Below are 18088 nucleotides of genomic sequence, written 5' to 3' on the forward strand. Positions count from 1 at the left end.
TCCTGTGTGGTTGTATATGATTTGCCCAACTTAAGGAAGCATGAGAATATCTGGCAAGAAGTGTCTACGGATACAGGGCGACACAGTTACAATTGAATTAATAAGGTTTAAGGCGTCTAGTTGCACATTAATTTCCATGTGTATGCCTGCAAGTTAAGCTACATTAAGAGTGATTGTTTCATTTTATTTGTGCAATATAGATTAACTCCCTGTGGTTATATGAATGCATTCTTTATTTTATATGGAATCATTCAAGAACATAAAATCGAAATGTAAATATTCAGCATTTCACTCTGTGTTCTTGTTTTACTTTCAGTCTCACTCGGAAGAAGTCATCAGGTGTGGAGTCATCTGCTACAATCAGGACCAAAGTGTTTGTTTGGGGCCTGAATGACAAAGACCAGCTGGGAGGACTCAAGGGCTCTAAGGTGCAGTTTGCTACAAATCTGATCTTCGAAACTGAATTTGTTCCAATATGACTGAAACTGGAACAAATTCAGTTTCGAAGATTGTGGTATTTCCTAAATGAAAAACTGCAGTAGGCAGACTGTCGCTGGGTTGTTGGGGCAATCAGAACAATTTTTATTAAAGTCATTATTTACATACTTTAAGAGGTGCCAAAGGTAGTTTTCGATAACATTTCTAATAATAGTAATGAAATATTCTTCCAGTGGTCGCAGTTTCCTTTAAGGCACTTTACTATGAGTTACACGTGTTCTGTTTCAGACAAAATTTATATCCTTTATCCAAATAAAAGTAGTATTCAGAGTATGAAACGTGTAGCCACCAGTAAATACAATGCATCCTTGGGGTAAGCCTGTACAAGGAAACCATTCACCAATCACTCTTCTGTGTCTTCTTCTCAGATCAAGGTTCCTTCATTCTCTGAAACCCTGTCTGGTCTCAACGTGGTGCAAGTGGCTGGAGGCTCCAAAAGCCTGTTTGCAGGTGAGTTAAGAAACGCTTTTAGAGTTTATGTCCAGTCACACATGACCTACAGCATGTAACTGATGTGTCGTCGTTGCAGTGACTGTGGAGGGGAAGATTTACGCATGTGGAGAGGCCACTAATGGCAGATTAGGTCTGGGCCTCTCCAGCGGGACCATCCCAATCCCCCGCCAGATCACCGCGCTCAGCAACTACGTGGTGAAGAAGGTGGCTGTGCATTCTGGTGGACGCCACGCAATGGCTCTGACTGTGGACGGGAAGGTGTTCTCCTGGGGCGAGGGAGACGATGGCAAACTGGGACACTTCAGTAGAATGTATGTTATTTAACACGGATGCTGATGCTAATTCAAAGATTTTTCCTCTTTGTTTTCCCACATGACTGATGGGCAGCTTCTTCTAATCAGATGTTTGGTTGAATATATTGTTACATATCTTTTAGGAACTGTGACAAGCCCCGGTTGATCGAGGCACTGAAGACGAAGCGCATCCGTGATATTGCCTGTGGCAGCTCTCACAGTGCTGCAATCACCTCCAGTGGGGAGCTGTACAGCTGGGGTTTGGGGGAATATGGCCGCCTCGGACACGGGGACAACACTACTCAACTGAGGCCCAAACTGGTACGTCTGCAGTTTCCATCGCATCCTTTATTGACTTTGTAGGAACAGTGAGGATCATACTATTGTGGCAAACAGAACTTAATTTATTTGCTGTCTTGAGACCTACTGCACGACAAACTTTGTGAATTTGTGTTTAACTGAGTGATCTGTCATCTGTCATCTAGGTGAAAGTGCTTCTGGGCCACAGAGTTATCCAGGTGGCCTGTGGGAGCAGGGATGCTCAAACTCTAGCCCTCACTGATGAAGGTATTTCTGTTAATACGCTTATGCACTGTGGAGTTACTGACTACAGTGTTTTGATTATTAATGCCCAATTTATTCTGAAGAAACCTTGAATATAAACAAATCTAACCTTGTTTACTATTGAAACTACGCCAATGACCTTTTAAAAGACTCCCAGGATGCCATGCCTGCATGGACCATTATTTAAGTTTATAGTTAGTAATGCGTTTTTTGTGTATTTTGTTTTGATCAGGTTTGGTGTTTTCCTGGGGCGATGGAGATTTTGGGAAGCTTGGCCGTGGAGGCAGTGAGGGCTGCAACATCCCCCAGAACATAGAAAGGCTCAACGGGCAGGGTGTCTGCCAAATTGAGTGTGGAGCACAGTTCTCCCTGGCTTTGACCAAATCAGGAGTGGTGTGGACTTGGTAAGAGAGATCAGTGATATCTTCATCTAAACAGTCACCTTCCATCTTGAGACATTGCTGTAAACATTGACTGCGTGTTTCCAAACAGGGGTAAAGGCGACTACTTCCGCCTGGGCCACGGTACGGATGTCCATGTGCGTAAGCCTCAGATGGTGGAGGGACTGAGAGGGAAAAAGATCGTCCATGTGGCTGTTGGAGCTCTGCATTGTCTAGCTGTTACAGAAACAGGACAGGTTTGTATTTACATCCACAAACGGTTTGCAAGAGACCAGAGCACACAATCCACTCACTCTTTTCCTCACACGTACCTCTGACCTTTGTTATTACCCAGGTTCACCTTGCTTAAAACCTTTTCCTCAGAGCAAATTTCTCATTATTTAAGGTGAATGTTAAATTAGAAAGCCTTCTCTTTTTCCTTTTGTGCCTTTTCATAAATCCCCCATCCCTACATATCTGTACATCTCAGCAGCATCTCAATGTATAGAAAGTTAAGGTTATTCTGACTTTCTGACAGTATCCTGTGAATGTTTTATACCGCTCTTTCAGGTTTATGCATGGGGAGACAATGACCACGGGCAGCAGGGTAACGGCACCACCACAGTTAACAGGAAGCCCACCCTGGTTCAGGGTCTGGAAGGACAGAAGATCACTCGAGTGGCATGTGGCTCCTCCCACAGCGTGGCCTGGACCACCGTGGATGTGACCACACCCTCTGTTCACGAGCCTGTCCTTTTCCAGACAGCCAGAGACTCCCTTGGCGCATCTTATTTGGGTAGGGAGTTTTCAATATCATCTTTATTGCCACTTATGTTCGCACAAACAAGGAATTTGTTTTAAAGCTTGATGCAACAGAAAGAAATCAAATAATACAAAAATATACAGTATAAATAGAGGTGGAACTGTACAAGCATGCAGACTTATATTGTGAGATCAGTTGCAAAAGGAAAGACGCTGTTCCTGTAGTGGGAGGTTTTGGTCCTGATGGATTGCAGCCTCCTGTCAGACCAGAGTGGTTAAAAAAAGTTTGTGTCCAGGGTGAGAGGGGTTGGCTGCATTCTTTCCTGCCTGCCTCAGTCTCCGGGAGGCATCCACGTCCCGGAGAAAGGGATCATCCACTTTGTTTTTTTTAAAGGTTGAGCAGTGGTGCAGAAATGGTCCTTGCGTGTCATAATAATTTCCTGTGTTTTATAAAATCTGCAGGTCTAGGCTGCTACTGCAGTTCAGTTTCCTACCAGTAGATGGTACACACCGCAGGCCTAGACTTGCAAGCTATATTTGTTTTACATAGCTACGCCGAAATGACAGCGTCTCTCATTGTGTTGGTGTTGCACCCCACAGGTGTCCAGTCAGACAGTGACTCATCAGCGGCGAGCAACAAGATGAGTGGGCAGAGCAGCTTGAAGCCTAATCGACCCTCGCTGGCCAAGATTCTCCTGAGTCTGGATGGCAACCTGGCCAAACAGCAGGCTCTGTCTCATGTACTGTCAGCTCTCCAAATCATGTATGCAAGGTATGCTGTCCACAGGGTCTGAAATATCCCTCAGTAGTGACGTAGAAGGCTCACATGGCTACATCTCACAGATATTTAAGCTTTGATTACGATAATTTAATCTGTAAATTCTACATCCTATGTCTGATGTGAATCCAGTCGACACATGAATAAATTAATGATAGGATTACCATTTCGTTTGTGTAGCTCCAGTTAAAGTCCTAATTGCTGAATAAACAAACTAAATGAGTGACGTCTCACTGGGGCTAGAATTCTAAACAAGAAGAGATAATTGTTTGACCTCCAAATGATTTAATTTGGCTGGTGCAAGTAAGTGTCATTAGATGGTATTACTGTTGACAGGATGTGTTATGTGTGTCCCCAGGGATGCGGTGGTCGGTGCGCTGATGCCAGCCAGCATGATTCTGCCAGCAGAGTGTCCTTCCAGCTCACCTGTTCCCCCGTTAGACTCCTCATCCTCATCCAGCGTGAGTGACGAAGAAGGTCCTCCAGTTCTGCCTGAAACTGAAGAACGGGTCAGCCCCAACCCGTGGCAAGACAAGAAGGGAGAGGTCAGAAAAACTTTAATAAACACCGCTTTAATGAACGAGGGTGTTCCCATGCCATTAAAGCGCTGCCTCGACTGTATTTTGTGCTGATTTAGTTCAAAACCACGCAGTGTGCATTTTTGTGACCAGGTGTGTGGGTGTAACGTCAGCAAACAACTTTTGGGTGCTATTTTGGAAACGCCAGCAGCTCTCGTAGGGCTTTGATCATGAGTTTCTCTATTTTTTTTTCCACTTGATTTGTTTGTTTTGAGTTGCCACTAATCAAACTACTACAGAACACACGTACCGAGCAGTTACTCTGATAGAAATAAAACTAACGAGTAACTGATGCATCTCTTTACTGTGCAGCCAGGCCGACCAATGTTCGCTTTAAGCTAAATTGCAGAACTTTTGTCTTCCTTTTCTGGCAGTGAGAGTAATTATACAAACTAATCCATGCTTCTCCTTGCCAGCAATCACTTTCTGTAATCCTACTTCTAAACTTCTAATTAACGGAGCAAGAAGTCTTTGTACGGGTCTGTTTGCACGTCTCAGTTTTTGCAACAAATGTTCATCCAATCTTCTAAGCTCTTTAACAAAAATATCTCTTCGGTCTTAGTCGGCCTTCATCTGTGGGCGTTAATGGGCGAAGTTAAAAGTTTGCAGCAGCTATGTTTCCTGAAATTGCACCGGTTGTTTGGATTGATTCTGGAGTAGCAAGCTGCACTTTGTCTATTTTCAACCTCGCTAGTTAAAACTGTACTGGAATATTGAATGTCATGTACTTTCGTTAATATATGTGTGTTATTTTTGTGTGTGTGAACAGGCTCCCTCATCAGAAGATGCCATCACGCCGTCCTCAGCCGTGACGCCCTCTGCCTGTGGAGCCTCCTCCCGTCCTTTCATCCCCGTCACAGATGACCCCGGAGCAGCCAGCATCATAGCAGAGACCATGACAAAGACAAAAGAAGTTAGTCTGTCTGCTAATTGGCAGTGCACGTGCCCCTGGTTGAACCATTAGCTCCAACCATATGTGTCTAAATGATCATTTCCTTTCATGTTTATCACCAGGACTCTGAGAGCCAGAGCAAAGTGGTTGGTCCAGAGCCTCAATACCTGGATGAGTTCACTAGTCTGCTTGTGCCTGATGACACACGGGTGATGGTGGACGTGCTCAAGCTGGCGGTGTCTTGTCGCTCTGGGGAGAAAGGCAAGGAGGTGCTGTCTGCTGTGCTGTCTGGTATGGGCACGGCTTATCCACAGGTAATGTGCTGCATCCTCCGATTGATCTTGTACTGTGTTTAGGCCTGTGATTAGGAATTCAGCTGTAAGCATTCACCGCCTTTGTGTTTCTGTGGTGTGCAGGTTGCTGATATGCTGCTGGAGTTGTGCGTCACTGAATTGGAGGACGTGGCCACAGACTCGCAGAGCGGCCGTCTGTCCTCCCAGCCAGTCGTCGTCGAGAGCAGCCACCCCTACACAGATGACACATCTACCAGTGGCACCGTGAAGATCCCAGGTGAAAAGAAACCACATGGCTACAAACGCAGGCAGATTAGAGAGCGAGATAATTTTAACGATCAGGCTGGAGCCAAGTATGACACATCACTTGGATAAAAACAACAACTTCTGCTTTGTTCTGTAGGCGCTGAGGGTCTGAGGATCGAGTTTGACAGACAGTGTTCAACCGAGAGACGCCACGACCCACTAACCATTATGGACGGAGCCAACAGGATTGTCTCTGTCAGATCAGGTGACGATCAGGAAAACTATTAGTTGTGGTAGAATACAAGACGCCAAGGGAGTCAGGAACTTATGTTGCATGCTGTGTGTGTTTCAGGTCGGGAGTGGTCTGACTGGTCCAGTGAATTAAGGATCCCAGGAGATGAACTCAAATGGAAGTTTACCAGCGATGGCTCAGTTAACGGTTGGGGCTGGCGCTTCACTGTCTACCCTATCATGCCTGCAGCTGGTGAGCCTTGTTAAATACCAACCTCTTATTTCTGACACTAGTTTTGTTTATAATAGTATTGCTACCTCTCATATTCACCTACTTGCCATTAGTCCTGTAACAGAACCACTAAATTGCAAACACACACACACACACACTGAGTTCATGTTTGAGACTGAATCTTGTTTCTGTTCTTCCTCAGGACCCAAAGATTTGCTATCTGACCGCTGCATCTTGTCCTGCCCCTCCATGGACTTGGTCACATGTCTCTTGGACTTCAGGCTCAACTTTGCCTCCAACAGGGGCATTGTTCCCCGTCTAGCTGCTTCCCTTGCTGCTTGTGCACAGCTCAGCGCACTAGGTAGAGTACGATTGTCCTGACTCACGAGGTTCTCTGGTTCAACATCGTCCAAATACATGACTGTTACAAAAGCAAAAGTCATAAAATGAAATTGTTATTAAATTATTATTATTTTTTCTCTAAAGCTGCTGGACACAGGATGTGGGCTCTGCAGAGGCTACGAAAGCTCCTGACCACAGAGTACGGTCAGTCCATTAACATAAACAGGCTGCTGGGGGACAGTGAAGGCGAAGCTCGGTCTATGGTCAGTACAGTGTGATACTGAGTAGTTGCTGAACAGCTTCATTTAATGTTTATTTTGTGTTATATCATCATAATCTATAGCTCTGTGACTATAGTATATATATGAGAATTGCTACAAGGCACTGCTTGTTACTATCAATCAGTTTGACTAATGCTAATTGATCCTGAGAATATTTGGCACTGTTCAATCTCTATTTTTCATCTGGTCACTTTATTGCAGCACCCAACTTTGTTGTCATAGTGATATTTATTTGTCTTTAAGACCCATTTATGCCCATTCTTTTTTTTTATGCATTGACTTTCATACCACAGCATCCACTGTAGTGCTACAATTTCTTTTATACTTAGGCATTTCTTATAAAACAATGGCAAACATGAAAAAATACATTCATATTTTTTGCAGACTCAAACCAGTTTTGAAATAAGTCCTGTATATTTCTAGTAAATTATGTAATTGAATAATTTATTTTCTTCCAGAGTTTCACAGGCAGTGCCCTGGCTGCTCTTGTGAAGGGGCTACCTGAGGCTCTACAGAGGCAGTATGAGTATGAGGACCCCATCGTCAGGGGAGGGAAGCAGCTCCTCCATAGTCCATTTTTCAAGGTATCCTCGAGGTTGTTTCCTCACATAGTGCCACCATAGGATGATGAGTTATTGGATTTTTATTTCTGTTAGAGGCTAATTTGATAAATGTGTCCAGGTCTTGGTTGCTCTCGCTTGTGACCTTGAGCTTGACACCTTACCCTGCTGTGCTGAGACTCACAAGTGGGCCTGGTTCCGCCGCTACTGCACCGCCTCCAGAGTGGCTGTAGCTCTAGATAAAAGAACCTCTCTACCAAGACCCTTCCTGGATGAGGTGGGTGCGCCTGGCTGTGCCGTCTATGCCAGCCTTCACTTTTTCTCTTTCCCGTCATGGCTGAGAAATGTTCATAATCCATATTCCTACTTTATTCTGATCCCGTTGAAGGTTACGAAGAAAATTCGTGAGCTCATGGCGGATCACGAGAACATGAACGGGCTCCACGAGAGCCACGACTTGTTCAAGCGCGAGCACGACGAGCAGCTTGTGCAGTGGATGAACCGGCGCCCAGACGACTGGACTCTCTCCGCAGGGGGGAGCGGCACCATCTATGGCTGGGGACACAACCACAGAGGGCAGCTGGGGGGCATCGAGGGGGCAAAGGTCAAAGTACCCACACCCACCGAAGCCCTCGCCACACTGCGCCCAGTCCAACTCATCGGAGGGGAGCAGACGCTGTTTGCTGTCACTGCTGATGGAAAGGTCTTAACTCTTAACCTTGTTGGTTGTAGCGAGAGAATCTGAAGACCTCCAAGGAGATAATGTAACACTAAATTATTTTTCTCTTCTTGATCCTCAGCTGTATGCAACAGGATATGGAGCAGGGGGCAGATTAGGTATTGGTGGCACAGAGTCTGTGTCAACTCCAACTTTACTGGAGTCCATCCAACACGTCTTCATCAGAAAAGTGGCTGTGAACTCCGGAGGAAAGCACTGCCTGGCGCTGTCCTCTGAGGGAGAAGTCTACTCGTGGGGAGAGGCTGAGGATGGAAAACTGGGCCATGGGAACAGAAGGTTAAGACTCTATTAACTAAAAGACATGTTCATCTTCTATTTTCAGTTCATAACACACACAGTTCCAATGCAGGCTCATGTCACTGTAAGAATTGAGGATGAGAAAGGTGTAAAAAAAAAAAAAAAGTATTTTTTATAGTAACTGAGTCCTCTTGACTTTAGCCCCTGTGACCGTCCTCGTGTAATCGAGTCCCTGAGGGGAGTGGAAGTGGTGGATATCGCAGCCGGAGGAGCACACAGCGCCTGCATCACTGCCAGCGGAGAGCTCTTCACCTGGGGCAAGGGTCGCTACGGACGACTGGGCCACGGAGACAGCGAAGACCAGCTTAAACCCAAACTGGTCTGTAACCACTTGGCTTAGTTTCTGACAAGACTCCAAATATGGTGCACTTAACGGGAAACAAGTAACATGTCTGTGTGGCTTATCCAGGTGGATGCACTGCAGGGCCACAGGGTCATAGACGTCGCCTGCGGCAGCGGGGACGCCCAGACGCTGTGTCTAACGGATGATGACATGGTCTGGTCGTGGGGAGACGGGGACTATGGCAAATTGGGCCGGGGAGGCAGTGATGGCTGCAAAATCCCCATGAAGGTAAAGCAGATTATCCAGCCGTTTGTATTAGAGATCAGCAAAGGCATCTTTTTTGTTCCTTTAAAGATCAGTATGACATGCAGTGAAACAAACTTATTCATTTCTTGTTGAGAGTTTTATCAGATAATCAGCCTGCAGCAGGGAGAGACTGTCGTATGTTGAATGTGTGAGAGCAGATAAAGGCACATTGTTGAGCTTTCTCCGTGTCCATGGGCAAACTAGAGAGTGCACCTGATGAACACATAGACCTTCCAGCATTCTTAAACTTCATGACTCCGCTTCATAACGAAACCACTTTTTCTTATGTAAGATAGGTCAGAGGCAGGAAAGTACCAGAAGGGTTCTCAAGTTAAATGACAAACAAATGAAACTGCTAATAAAATCAGTTGGACCAGGGGACATAGATTGACCTCCACAGATAGATGTAGATATATGGCTTGGACATGTTGTCAAGTATGTGATGGGGTAAGATTAAGCGACCCCTCCAGAGCCTACTAATGAAACGGCCCAAATTTAACATGATTGTCAGACTTTTATTGGCAAGCTTCTAATAAACCATATTAAATAAATAAACAGTAGCTACAAAGTGGCAGCCTGATGCCAACATGTAAATCTTTCAGATTTGTCTCCATCTGTTTCAGTGGAACAGAAGGGCTTTGCTTTTTAAATGGCAGATCTGCTTCCACTTGCAAACACATAGACACACGCAACATGGCAGTAGTTTAATTTTATGTCGTTGGTGATTAATCAGATGCTTGATTAACTGGTTGTCTGTGCTCAGATCGACTCTCTCACCGGTCTCGGAGTGGTCAAAGTGGAGTGTGGCTCTCAGTTTTCCGTGGCTCTGACCAAATCTGGGGCAGTGTACACGTGGTACGTACAGTATGATACAGAGAAGACCTGATTTAGCTTTTTGTGCTACTGTTTTAAGTTATGAGATCATCCGTGTGAGTGTATTGGTGTGTACTCTGTCATTTAAAGGGGGAAAGGGGACTACCATCGGCTGGGTCACGGCTCTGATGACCACGTTCGCCGACCCAGACAGGTGCAGGGGCTACAAGGGAAAAAAGTCATTGCCATCGCCACAGGGTCACTGCATTGTGTGTGCTGCACAGAGGATGGTAGGAAGAACATATATTTCCATATTGTTCTCTTTGCCATTTGTCATCAATTGGTACCAGCAGTTGGACTCATATCTGTTTTGTGTGGCTCAGGAGAAGTGTACACGTGGGGTGACAACGATGAGGGCCAACTTGGAGACGGGACCACTAATGCCATCCAGAGGCCGCGGCTCGTGGCAGCGCTGCAGGGCAAGAAGATCAACAGGGTGGCCTGTGGCTCTGCTCACACTCTGGCCTGGTCCACCAGCAAGCCCACGAATGCTGGAAAACTACCTGCACAGGTACAGTACGCCATTAAAAATCAACCAGCTTCTTTATATTTTGGAAAATAGTTCTCTGTACACAGCCTCCTGTAGATGGCAGTAATGATTCGCAGACAAAAATAATAAATCAAAGTCACTTTCAGTCCTTACTATGTCTAAACCTGCTAACTGTCAATCTTTAAATGTCTGTTGTCCTGTTTTTTGTTTTTTAAGGTTCCCATGGAGTACAACCATCTGCAAGAGATCCCAATCATGGCCCTCAGGAACAGGCTTCTGCTCCTGCATCACATCTCAGAGCTGTTCTGCCCGTGCATACCCATGTTTGACCTGGAGGGTCGGCTGGGTCAGACAGGCCACGGCCCCTCAGTGGGCTTTGACACGCTCAGGGGCATCCTAATCTCGCAGGGCAAGGTGAGACGGCGTGGATCTCCAAGTCTGAATCACTGTCGGCAGTATATGTAGTCATGTAATGATTGAATGTTTTTGAATAGAACTTGAATAGAACGTGATGTTTTTGTGTGTGAACAGGAGGCAGCGTTCAGGAAGGTGGTTCAAGCCACCATGGTGAGGGACAGACAGCACGGTCCCGTGGTGGAGCTCAACAGGATACAGGTACAATTGGAAGCGCATGTAAACAACCCATATTTCTGAGCCTATGCCTTTTCGCACACAGTGTCTCAATCACTTTGATCTTTTTTCAAGGCTCTTTCTCTCCTTCTTATTGTAATTTTCCTCTCTCTCTCTCTCTCTCTCTCACTGGGAGGCTCCTGAGCGTTACATGTGATGTCTTTCATAAGGGGATTTTTTTTTTTTTTTTTCATGGTGTGTGATCATGCCCAGCTTCCTGTCTGTGGGGAGTCCTCATCTGAGTTTTAGGCTTTACTCCACACGTTCTTTTGGATTGGCATGTAATTCTAGGTGTGTCTGGAGCTGTCATATTCACGCGTTCATGCACATCATTACTTCCTTTCTATCTAGCAGGAAACATTTTAGCGCAGAACAGAAACAAAAATGAATCCTTAAACCTGTATTTTGCCCTATAGGTGAAGCGTTCCCGCAGCAAAGGGGGCCTGGCTGGTCCAGACGGAACTAAGTCTGTGTTTGGTCAGATGTGTGCCAAAATGAGTTCGTTCAGCCCGGACAGTCTGCTGCTCCCTCATCGCGTGTGGAAGGTTAAATTTGTCGGTAGGTGTCCATTTTCACATTGTCATACGTCTCCCATACAGTTGTCTTGGAAGTTGCACTGATTGTCAGACAGATTTCTTCACACGTTTCAATACAATCCTTTTTTCTTCAGGGGAGTCTGTGGACGACTGCGGCGGAGGCTACAGCGAGTCCATCGCTGAGATGTGTGAGGAGCTGCAGAACGCCCTGACTCCTCTGCTCATCGTCACCCCCAACGGCCGCGATGAGTCGGGCGCCAACAGGGACTGTTTCCTGCTCAACCCTGCAGCCAAGTCCCCTCTTCACATGAGCATGTTCCGCTTCCTAGGTATAATCCAGTTAATCTCCCAGTCAGGTCTGAATTGTTAATCCTAGATAAAAAGCATCTGAAAATATGCTTTTATTATACAAGGCCCCAAATTATTCATGTGCATTTCTGTTGATAAAATACTGTATACACTGGATGTCTGGACAGAACAGACACACATGCGTCACGCTGGTGCAGGTATTTCATCTGTTTAGTTGGAGGCATTTTCCACCACGCAGAGACGGATGACTGCTCATGTTTGATCTGTGGGTAATGGGCTCTGCCTTGCTGTGTCTGCAGGAGTGCTTCTAGGTATTGCAATCCGGACTGGAAGCCCGCTTAGCCTGAATCTGGCAGAGCCTGTATGGAAACAGCTGGCAGGGATGAACCTGACCATCGCCGACCTCAGTGAAGTACGTACGCACAGACAGCCGCGCTCCTCACTGAACAATCGGATTCAGGAGGATTCATCGGGATTGAGAGTGAAAGTGTAGCAAACATTTCAAACACTGGGCCTCGTGCCAGAACCGCTCACATGAACATTTTTCTTCTCAAGGTTCACTCAGGAGTCATGTAAGGGATCTTGAAGTGCAAACAAAACTACTTGAAGGTCCAATAACTGTCATTCCTCCGCATTTTATACTAGTTCCTTGTGAGGCCTGAAAGCTCTGGGTGAACAGACTGTAGCTACTGTATGATCAGAACTGACCTTTTAAGAGATTAAAAATGGAGAAGATGTTCCGGCGTGAGGTTGTTCATCCAGTGATCACACTGTGGAACACCGATCAGACATAACATTATGACCACCTACCTAATATTTTGCAGGTCTTCCTTGTGTCTCCAAAACAGTTGTGAGTCATCAGAGAACAGACATGGGCCCTCTGAGGGTGTCCTGTGGTGTCTGGAAACAGGATGTTGTCAGTGGGGACTTTTGGTTCCTGTGGGTCGAGGGGAGGGGCCTCTGTGGATCAGGCTTGTTCCAGTTCATCCCACAAATACTTGATCAGTTTGGGATCTAGTGAATTTGGAGGCCAGGTCAACACCTTGAGATGTTTTTCAGGTCCAAAAGTTTCCCTGCAGAACATTGAATTGTCACTGGATGGTTAATGCCATTTACTTCTCCTGTCAGTGGTTATAATGTTATGCCTGATCGGTGTATTATAGCGTAATTACACATTATTTTAACATTCTGTACACTGTGCTACTTCATAAGATTTCCTGTTCTAAACCACAGGTGTCAAACATACAGGCCGTGGGCCAAAAACGGCCCGTCAGAGGGTCTGATCTGGCCCATGGGATTGAGTAAGACTTGTGGACATAACACAACTCTCAGACATGAGAACTAAACAGAAATTGTACTTCGTTTTCTTAAGAAATGTCCGGTTGTTCGTTACATGTTTTGTAATAGAGTCAATTATGTAAAAACTTTCATAATGTACTTCTTTGCACTAAAACAAAGGGAAACATTTGGAGTTGTTGTTATTTATATGTTAATACGCTTTTGTGTTGCTGGTCCAGTCCCCTTGAGATCAAATAGGGCTGCTCGACACCCCTGCTGTAAAATATTATCCCTCTGTCTGGAAAAGAAAATCTCTCCCTTTATGTTTGATATTGTGTAACATTTCCAGCCCCGTGGTCTCCATCATAACGAGAGAACACATTCCTATACATTCCTCCGCAGATTAAAACCTAAGCCTGCTGACTGCTCGCTCTGTATTGTACAGTCTGTTCCTCAGAAATGTTGAAATTTGTGTTCATTTGAGCGGAAGAAGTTGTCAGCCACAACATCTGTTTTTGTCTGAGAGATGGTGTGAGCCCGCTCCTGCGCTCACGCTCAGATCATGAGCTCCTGCAACATATTTGGAAGAATAGCGGAGTGGAGAAAAGGCTGTAGTCCCTCACAAAGCTGCTCTTGTTTTGTGGTTTAGCCCCTGAGAAATTACAAAGGTTAGATTGGAAATTAATTTAGCACAAGACATGAGAATGGTTGGGTTTTGCCGTGGAGCTCACATGAACATTTTGCTCATGTGTATGCAAATAAATAAATACATTGTGAAGATATTTAAAAGGAGAATTCCTTTTAAATATCGTTATGTTATTATATATTGTTATGTTTAAAAATTGTTTTACACTCTTCTTCATAGGTTGATAAAGATTTTATTCCCGGCCTGATGTACATCCGAGACAACGAGGCTACGGCCGAGGAGTTTGAGGCCATGACGCTTCCCTTCACAGTGCCCAACGCCAGCGGCCAGGACATCCAGCTCAGCTCCAAGTACTCTCACATCACCCTGGAGAACCGTGCAGAATATGTCCGGCTTGCAATAAACTACAGGTGAGAAAACGCGCCGAATGCACACAAATACGTTTGCTGTTGGGTTTGTGTTTACACTTGGTTATTTTATCGCCGTGCAGGCTCCACGAGTTTGACGAGCAGGTGTCGGCCGTGCGCGAGGGAATGGCTCGAGTGGTTCCCGTTCCCCTGCTGTCACTTTTCACCGGTTACGAGCTGGAAACTATGGTGAGGAGGGGGAGAGGTGTATTAGGTTGTTAATTCGCCTCCTGTGTGTATATGGGTGCACTTGACAGAAAATCTTTCCTTTTTGTCAGGTGTGTGGAAGCCCAGACATCCCCCTCCACCTGCTGAAGTCTGTGGCCACTTATAAAGGCGTGGAGCCGACGGCGCCGCTCATCCAGTGGTTCTGGGAGGTGATGGAGTCCTTCTCCAACACAGAGAGGTCTCTCTTCCTGAGGTTCGTCTGGGGTCGCACGCGTCTGCCGCGCACCATCGCCGACTTCAGGGGACGGGATTTTGTCGTGCAGGTGAGAAGAAATGTCAAACAATGAAACATGGGTGTAAATAAGAGACGCTTTCAATGACGAGAACATTATTCAGACAACAAGACGAGGTACTCGCCTTGGCTGGGGCCACTGTGGGAACTAGGATTTTGCCAGAGCAAATCCTTCTGCACCGTAGGATCCTATACCTGCAGTGAGTGTGTGCACTCATGTGTTGTTGTGTTAACAGTGTGTGTGATGGCTTACAGTTGATCTGTGAGAGGTGAGGGAGACTATTACCTTGGCTTTGTTGTTGATTATGTGTCTTGATCTCAGTCAGGTTTGTGACAAAGAGCACGTTAAAGGAACAGGTGGAGCAGCAACACAATATGATGTTATGTGTTTTATGCTCAACAGTGAATGTAAAGCTAAAGTCATTTGTTGTGTTGGCATTAAACACACATGTCAACCTGCTGTTTTCTGTTAATCTCCAGGTGCTGGATAAATACAACCCCCCTGACCACTTCCTGCCAGAATCCTACACGTGTTTCTTCCTGCTCAAGCTTCCCAGGTACTCGTGTAGACAGGTGCTGGAAGAGAAACTAAAATACGCGATCCACTTCTGCAAGTCCATAGACACTGACGACTACGCCCGCATCGCCCTCTCCGGGGAGCCCGCGGCCGACGACAGCAGCGAAGACTCCGACAACGAGGACGCAGACTCCTTCGCTTCCGACTCCACCCAGGACTATTTAACAGGACACTAAAACCTGGTCACAGGCAGGCGAGTTGAAGGAGAGCAGCAACACAGAGAGACTGCTTTAATCTCACTTATTAGTGCACACATTCACACAGGCTAAGACACAAGCGTCTGTGGAGGGGCGGGATGTGCAATGAGCTTTAAAAGCATTATAAGCTAAAGAGAGGAACAAACACACGTTTGCTCTGATTTAGTTTCTTTAAGAGGAGGTGAGGGGATCGGCTGCACATGTGATTGTTGTGTTACATGAGATTTATGTATATTACTACAGTTACAGAGTTAAAAAAATAAATAAAAATAAATTAAAAAAACAGGCTCCAGCCTAGCACTGTGGTAGATTTCTCCCTCTGGTTTATGTGAATTACTTGTCCTTAGACTGTATATAGAAATTGATGTGAAAAAGAAAAGTAGTATTACTTTTTGTTTCTTGGTAATAGCCATGTTTGTTTATTAAAAAAGAAAAGAAAAGAAACATTTTTAACTTAAAAAAAAAAATAAAGAAGTCAGTGTCAGTCATCCGGCTCTCGTCCGTCAGAGCCCACTGAAGGGTCATTTTAAGATTCCTGTATTTTACCCCCTACCCTCCATCATGTTTGTGCACTGTCTCCTTAAAGAATGTATATAATATGATTGTGCCATGTATTCACAGAAGGACTCATTCCTGCATATTAAATGTTAATACATTTCTGTTAATAAATACAACAAGAAGGAAAAAAAAGAGACCTCTTTGTTTGTTTTTGTTGAACATGCTCCATGTAGAATGACATCCCTTTCCTAGATTTCTTTGGTTACATAAATCTTTGTCAGACGTTGTAGTCTGGATTTGGGTTATTTAAATGTAGTGTATGTGGGTTAAAGGCTAGGCTCTCCTCATGAAACCCTTGTAATGAATTTTCCCAAACTGGGTCATTTTGCCTCTATTCATCAGGCGGCGCTTTAGCCGGCATTAAATCCGATTTTCTTTTTTGTTTCTTGAAGAGTCCCTTTCAGTAATACGGTGCAGAGGTTGTAACGGGATGCTGGTGGTGCAGTGTTACCTTGATGGTGTTCAGTGCTGTTGCTGTGTGTAGCATGTGGGCTACCCCCAACCTCATAATTACCTTTGTGACGTGTCGTAGCAGTACTCGAGCATCATGAGGGGCCAGCGCCTCCCTCACGTGCTGGGAAAAAAAAGGTGATGCGATTAAGGGGATGTCAAGACCACCGCTCACTCATGCGTAAACTCAACTACACATTCCTCACAATGTCTTAAGCTCTAGTACCCTCCCTTAAGTGTGTGTGTTCACCATCCGCTTGTAAAATCATGCACAGTCCAGGTTCAGTCACGAGAGAGAAGGAGAAAAAAAAACTGTTTTATGAAGGCTTGATTTGGCTTAAAAATAATTAGCATTCCTTGAAGACTTAGTGCTTTTTTTTCGAGTCATAATCACAAAGTACGTTACGCTAGTGGGAGTCAGGTGCTTCACAATACAGTCCAGGCTAAAGGCACGAATGAAGGACCACCTCGATCAACAGTGATGTGTTATGAAGACTGTTACATAAAGTAGTCGGCTTAAAAAAAATTGGCTGGGAAGGTTTTGATTCTGCTTTCCAAAGGAAGTATAATCACTGGTATTTATACCCTAAATATTTATACGGGTCATACAACAGGCTTTGAAACCAGCCACAACAACATTGCTTTCACCTGTCTGTCTAAAAGTGCTTTGGTGGGTGTTTATTTGTCTGGGGATTTTGTCCATCCCATAGTGTCAGTTTTTTGTTGCAGTCACATGCTTGAGATCAAAGTGAAGGCTGGGAGTTTGAAGATGGGTGTGGTCTGGCTTATGACTCTGTCTCAGTCTTTGGACAGAGTCTGCCAACAAGATTTCAGCACAACCACACCAAATTCAGTCAACTTCTAGTATGGCTTCCTGTAAATTCTTTTTTAAAATTTGCTTGGACTTCTTCAACTTCGTCAAAATTTGTTTTATATGTTAGGTTAAGTTAGTTTGGTTATTTCATGTTAGATTCACAACTCAGTTAAAAAACAATGAAGTAATCCCATTGGCTCAAAGTACTTTAAGTATGTGTATGTGAGTAGTATTCTAACACAAATCTGTGTTAAATGACAACCGGTGACAGAGGAAACTGGTGGCCACATCAGGGTGTTTTCAGACCACAATCTCAGCCTTAATTTTGCATTTGTGCACATCATTAGTCATTGTACGTGCGGTTTATTGGGATTCTTGTGCTTCTCGTTCACCATAACTCCTCACCAAGGGTGACCGCCTTTCTGCACCACTCTTTCACTCCGTCTCTTTATTTGGCTCACGTCTTCCCAAACCGGCTTCCTCCACCTTTCTCCCCAGTGGACTGTAAGTGGCTGCCTCAGAGGTTTCTAGCCTCAGAGGTTTCTTGCAATTTCAAAAATGGGCCTTCTTCCCCAACTCCACCATCATCCGCCATCATCTGACTGTCTGAAGAACCCAGCTGGCTGTCTAGGGGTGGGGCTTATGCCCAAATTTTGACCAAGGTGTTTGTGTGGCTTGCTGATTACAGCTGCTCGGCCAAGTCTGAGGTACTGCAGATAGATCGAGTCTGCAATCACCACGAGGACTTGGATGTGTTTGGGGGACAGCAGCTGAGGATGCGCTTCAATCTACCTCATCCACAGAGGGAACATAATGGTGAGTCAATGTTGTCCCTGCAGAAGAGGTTAGATAAGG

At 45.2% G+C, this 18088-nt stretch overlaps 2 protein-coding genes across 8 annotated transcripts in view; both read left to right on the top strand.

The window, feature by feature from the left end:
* Positions 1-16101, top strand: part of herc2 (HECT and RLD domain containing E3 ubiquitin protein ligase 2) — a 38352-nt gene extending 22251 nt beyond the window's left edge. For 5 of the 7 annotated variants that reach the window (XM_047586568.1, XM_047586569.1, XM_047586571.1 and 2 more), the window contains exons 57-91: positions 317-428; positions 867-948; positions 1028-1262; positions 1388-1565; positions 1730-1811; positions 2041-2212; positions 2301-2445; positions 2759-2984; positions 3551-3722; positions 4087-4273; positions 5076-5219; positions 5321-5512; positions 5615-5768; positions 5895-6002; positions 6090-6221; positions 6403-6561; positions 6687-6805; positions 7282-7407; positions 7505-7660; positions 7772-8086; positions 8184-8398; positions 8561-8738; positions 8829-8990; positions 9772-9863; positions 9972-10111; positions 10205-10392; positions 10588-10785; positions 10903-10986; positions 11418-11559; positions 11672-11866; positions 12146-12258; positions 13990-14180; positions 14261-14366; positions 14456-14668; positions 15118-16101. In XM_047586568.1, coding sequence (XP_047442524.1) covers positions 317-428; positions 867-948; positions 1028-1262; positions 1388-1565; positions 1730-1811; positions 2041-2212; positions 2301-2445; positions 2759-2984; positions 3551-3722; positions 4087-4273; positions 5076-5219; positions 5321-5512; positions 5615-5768; positions 5895-6002; positions 6090-6221; positions 6403-6561; positions 6687-6805; positions 7282-7407; positions 7505-7660; positions 7772-8086; positions 8184-8398; positions 8561-8738; positions 8829-8990; positions 9772-9863; positions 9972-10111; positions 10205-10392; positions 10588-10785; positions 10903-10986; positions 11418-11559; positions 11672-11866; positions 12146-12258; positions 13990-14180; positions 14261-14366; positions 14456-14668; positions 15118-15390 — 5686 coding nt within the window. In that variant the 3' untranslated portion in view covers positions 15391-16101. The remainder of the gene's footprint in view (positions 1-316; positions 429-866; positions 949-1027; positions 1263-1387; positions 1566-1729; positions 1812-2040; positions 2213-2300; positions 2446-2758; positions 2985-3550; positions 3723-4086; positions 4274-5075; positions 5220-5320; positions 5513-5614; positions 5769-5894; positions 6003-6089; positions 6222-6402; positions 6562-6686; positions 6806-7281; positions 7408-7504; positions 7661-7771; positions 8087-8183; positions 8399-8560; positions 8739-8828; positions 8991-9771; positions 9864-9971; positions 10112-10204; positions 10393-10587; positions 10786-10902; positions 10987-11417; positions 11560-11671; positions 11867-12145; positions 12259-13989; positions 14181-14260; positions 14367-14455; positions 14669-15117) is intronic. The other 2 variants (XM_047586570.1, XM_047586575.1) reach the window with 1 other exon arrangement.
* A 1833-nt stretch (positions 16102-17934) lies between these two features.
* oca2 (oculocutaneous albinism II) overlaps positions 17935-18088 on the top strand; it is a 47369-nt gene continuing 47215 nt past the window's right edge. Inside the window, exon 1 of the mRNA XM_047588300.1 lies at positions 17935-18049. The gene's annotated coding sequence lies outside the window, so the exon portion shown is untranslated. The remainder of the gene's footprint in view (positions 18050-18088) is intronic.

The sequence above is a fragment of the Mugil cephalus genome, chromosome 6, assembly GCF_022458985.1.
Source record: "Mugil cephalus isolate CIBA_MC_2020 chromosome 6, CIBA_Mcephalus_1.1, whole genome shotgun sequence".
Classification (NCBI taxonomy): Eukaryota; Metazoa; Chordata; class Actinopteri; order Mugiliformes; family Mugilidae; genus Mugil; species Mugil cephalus.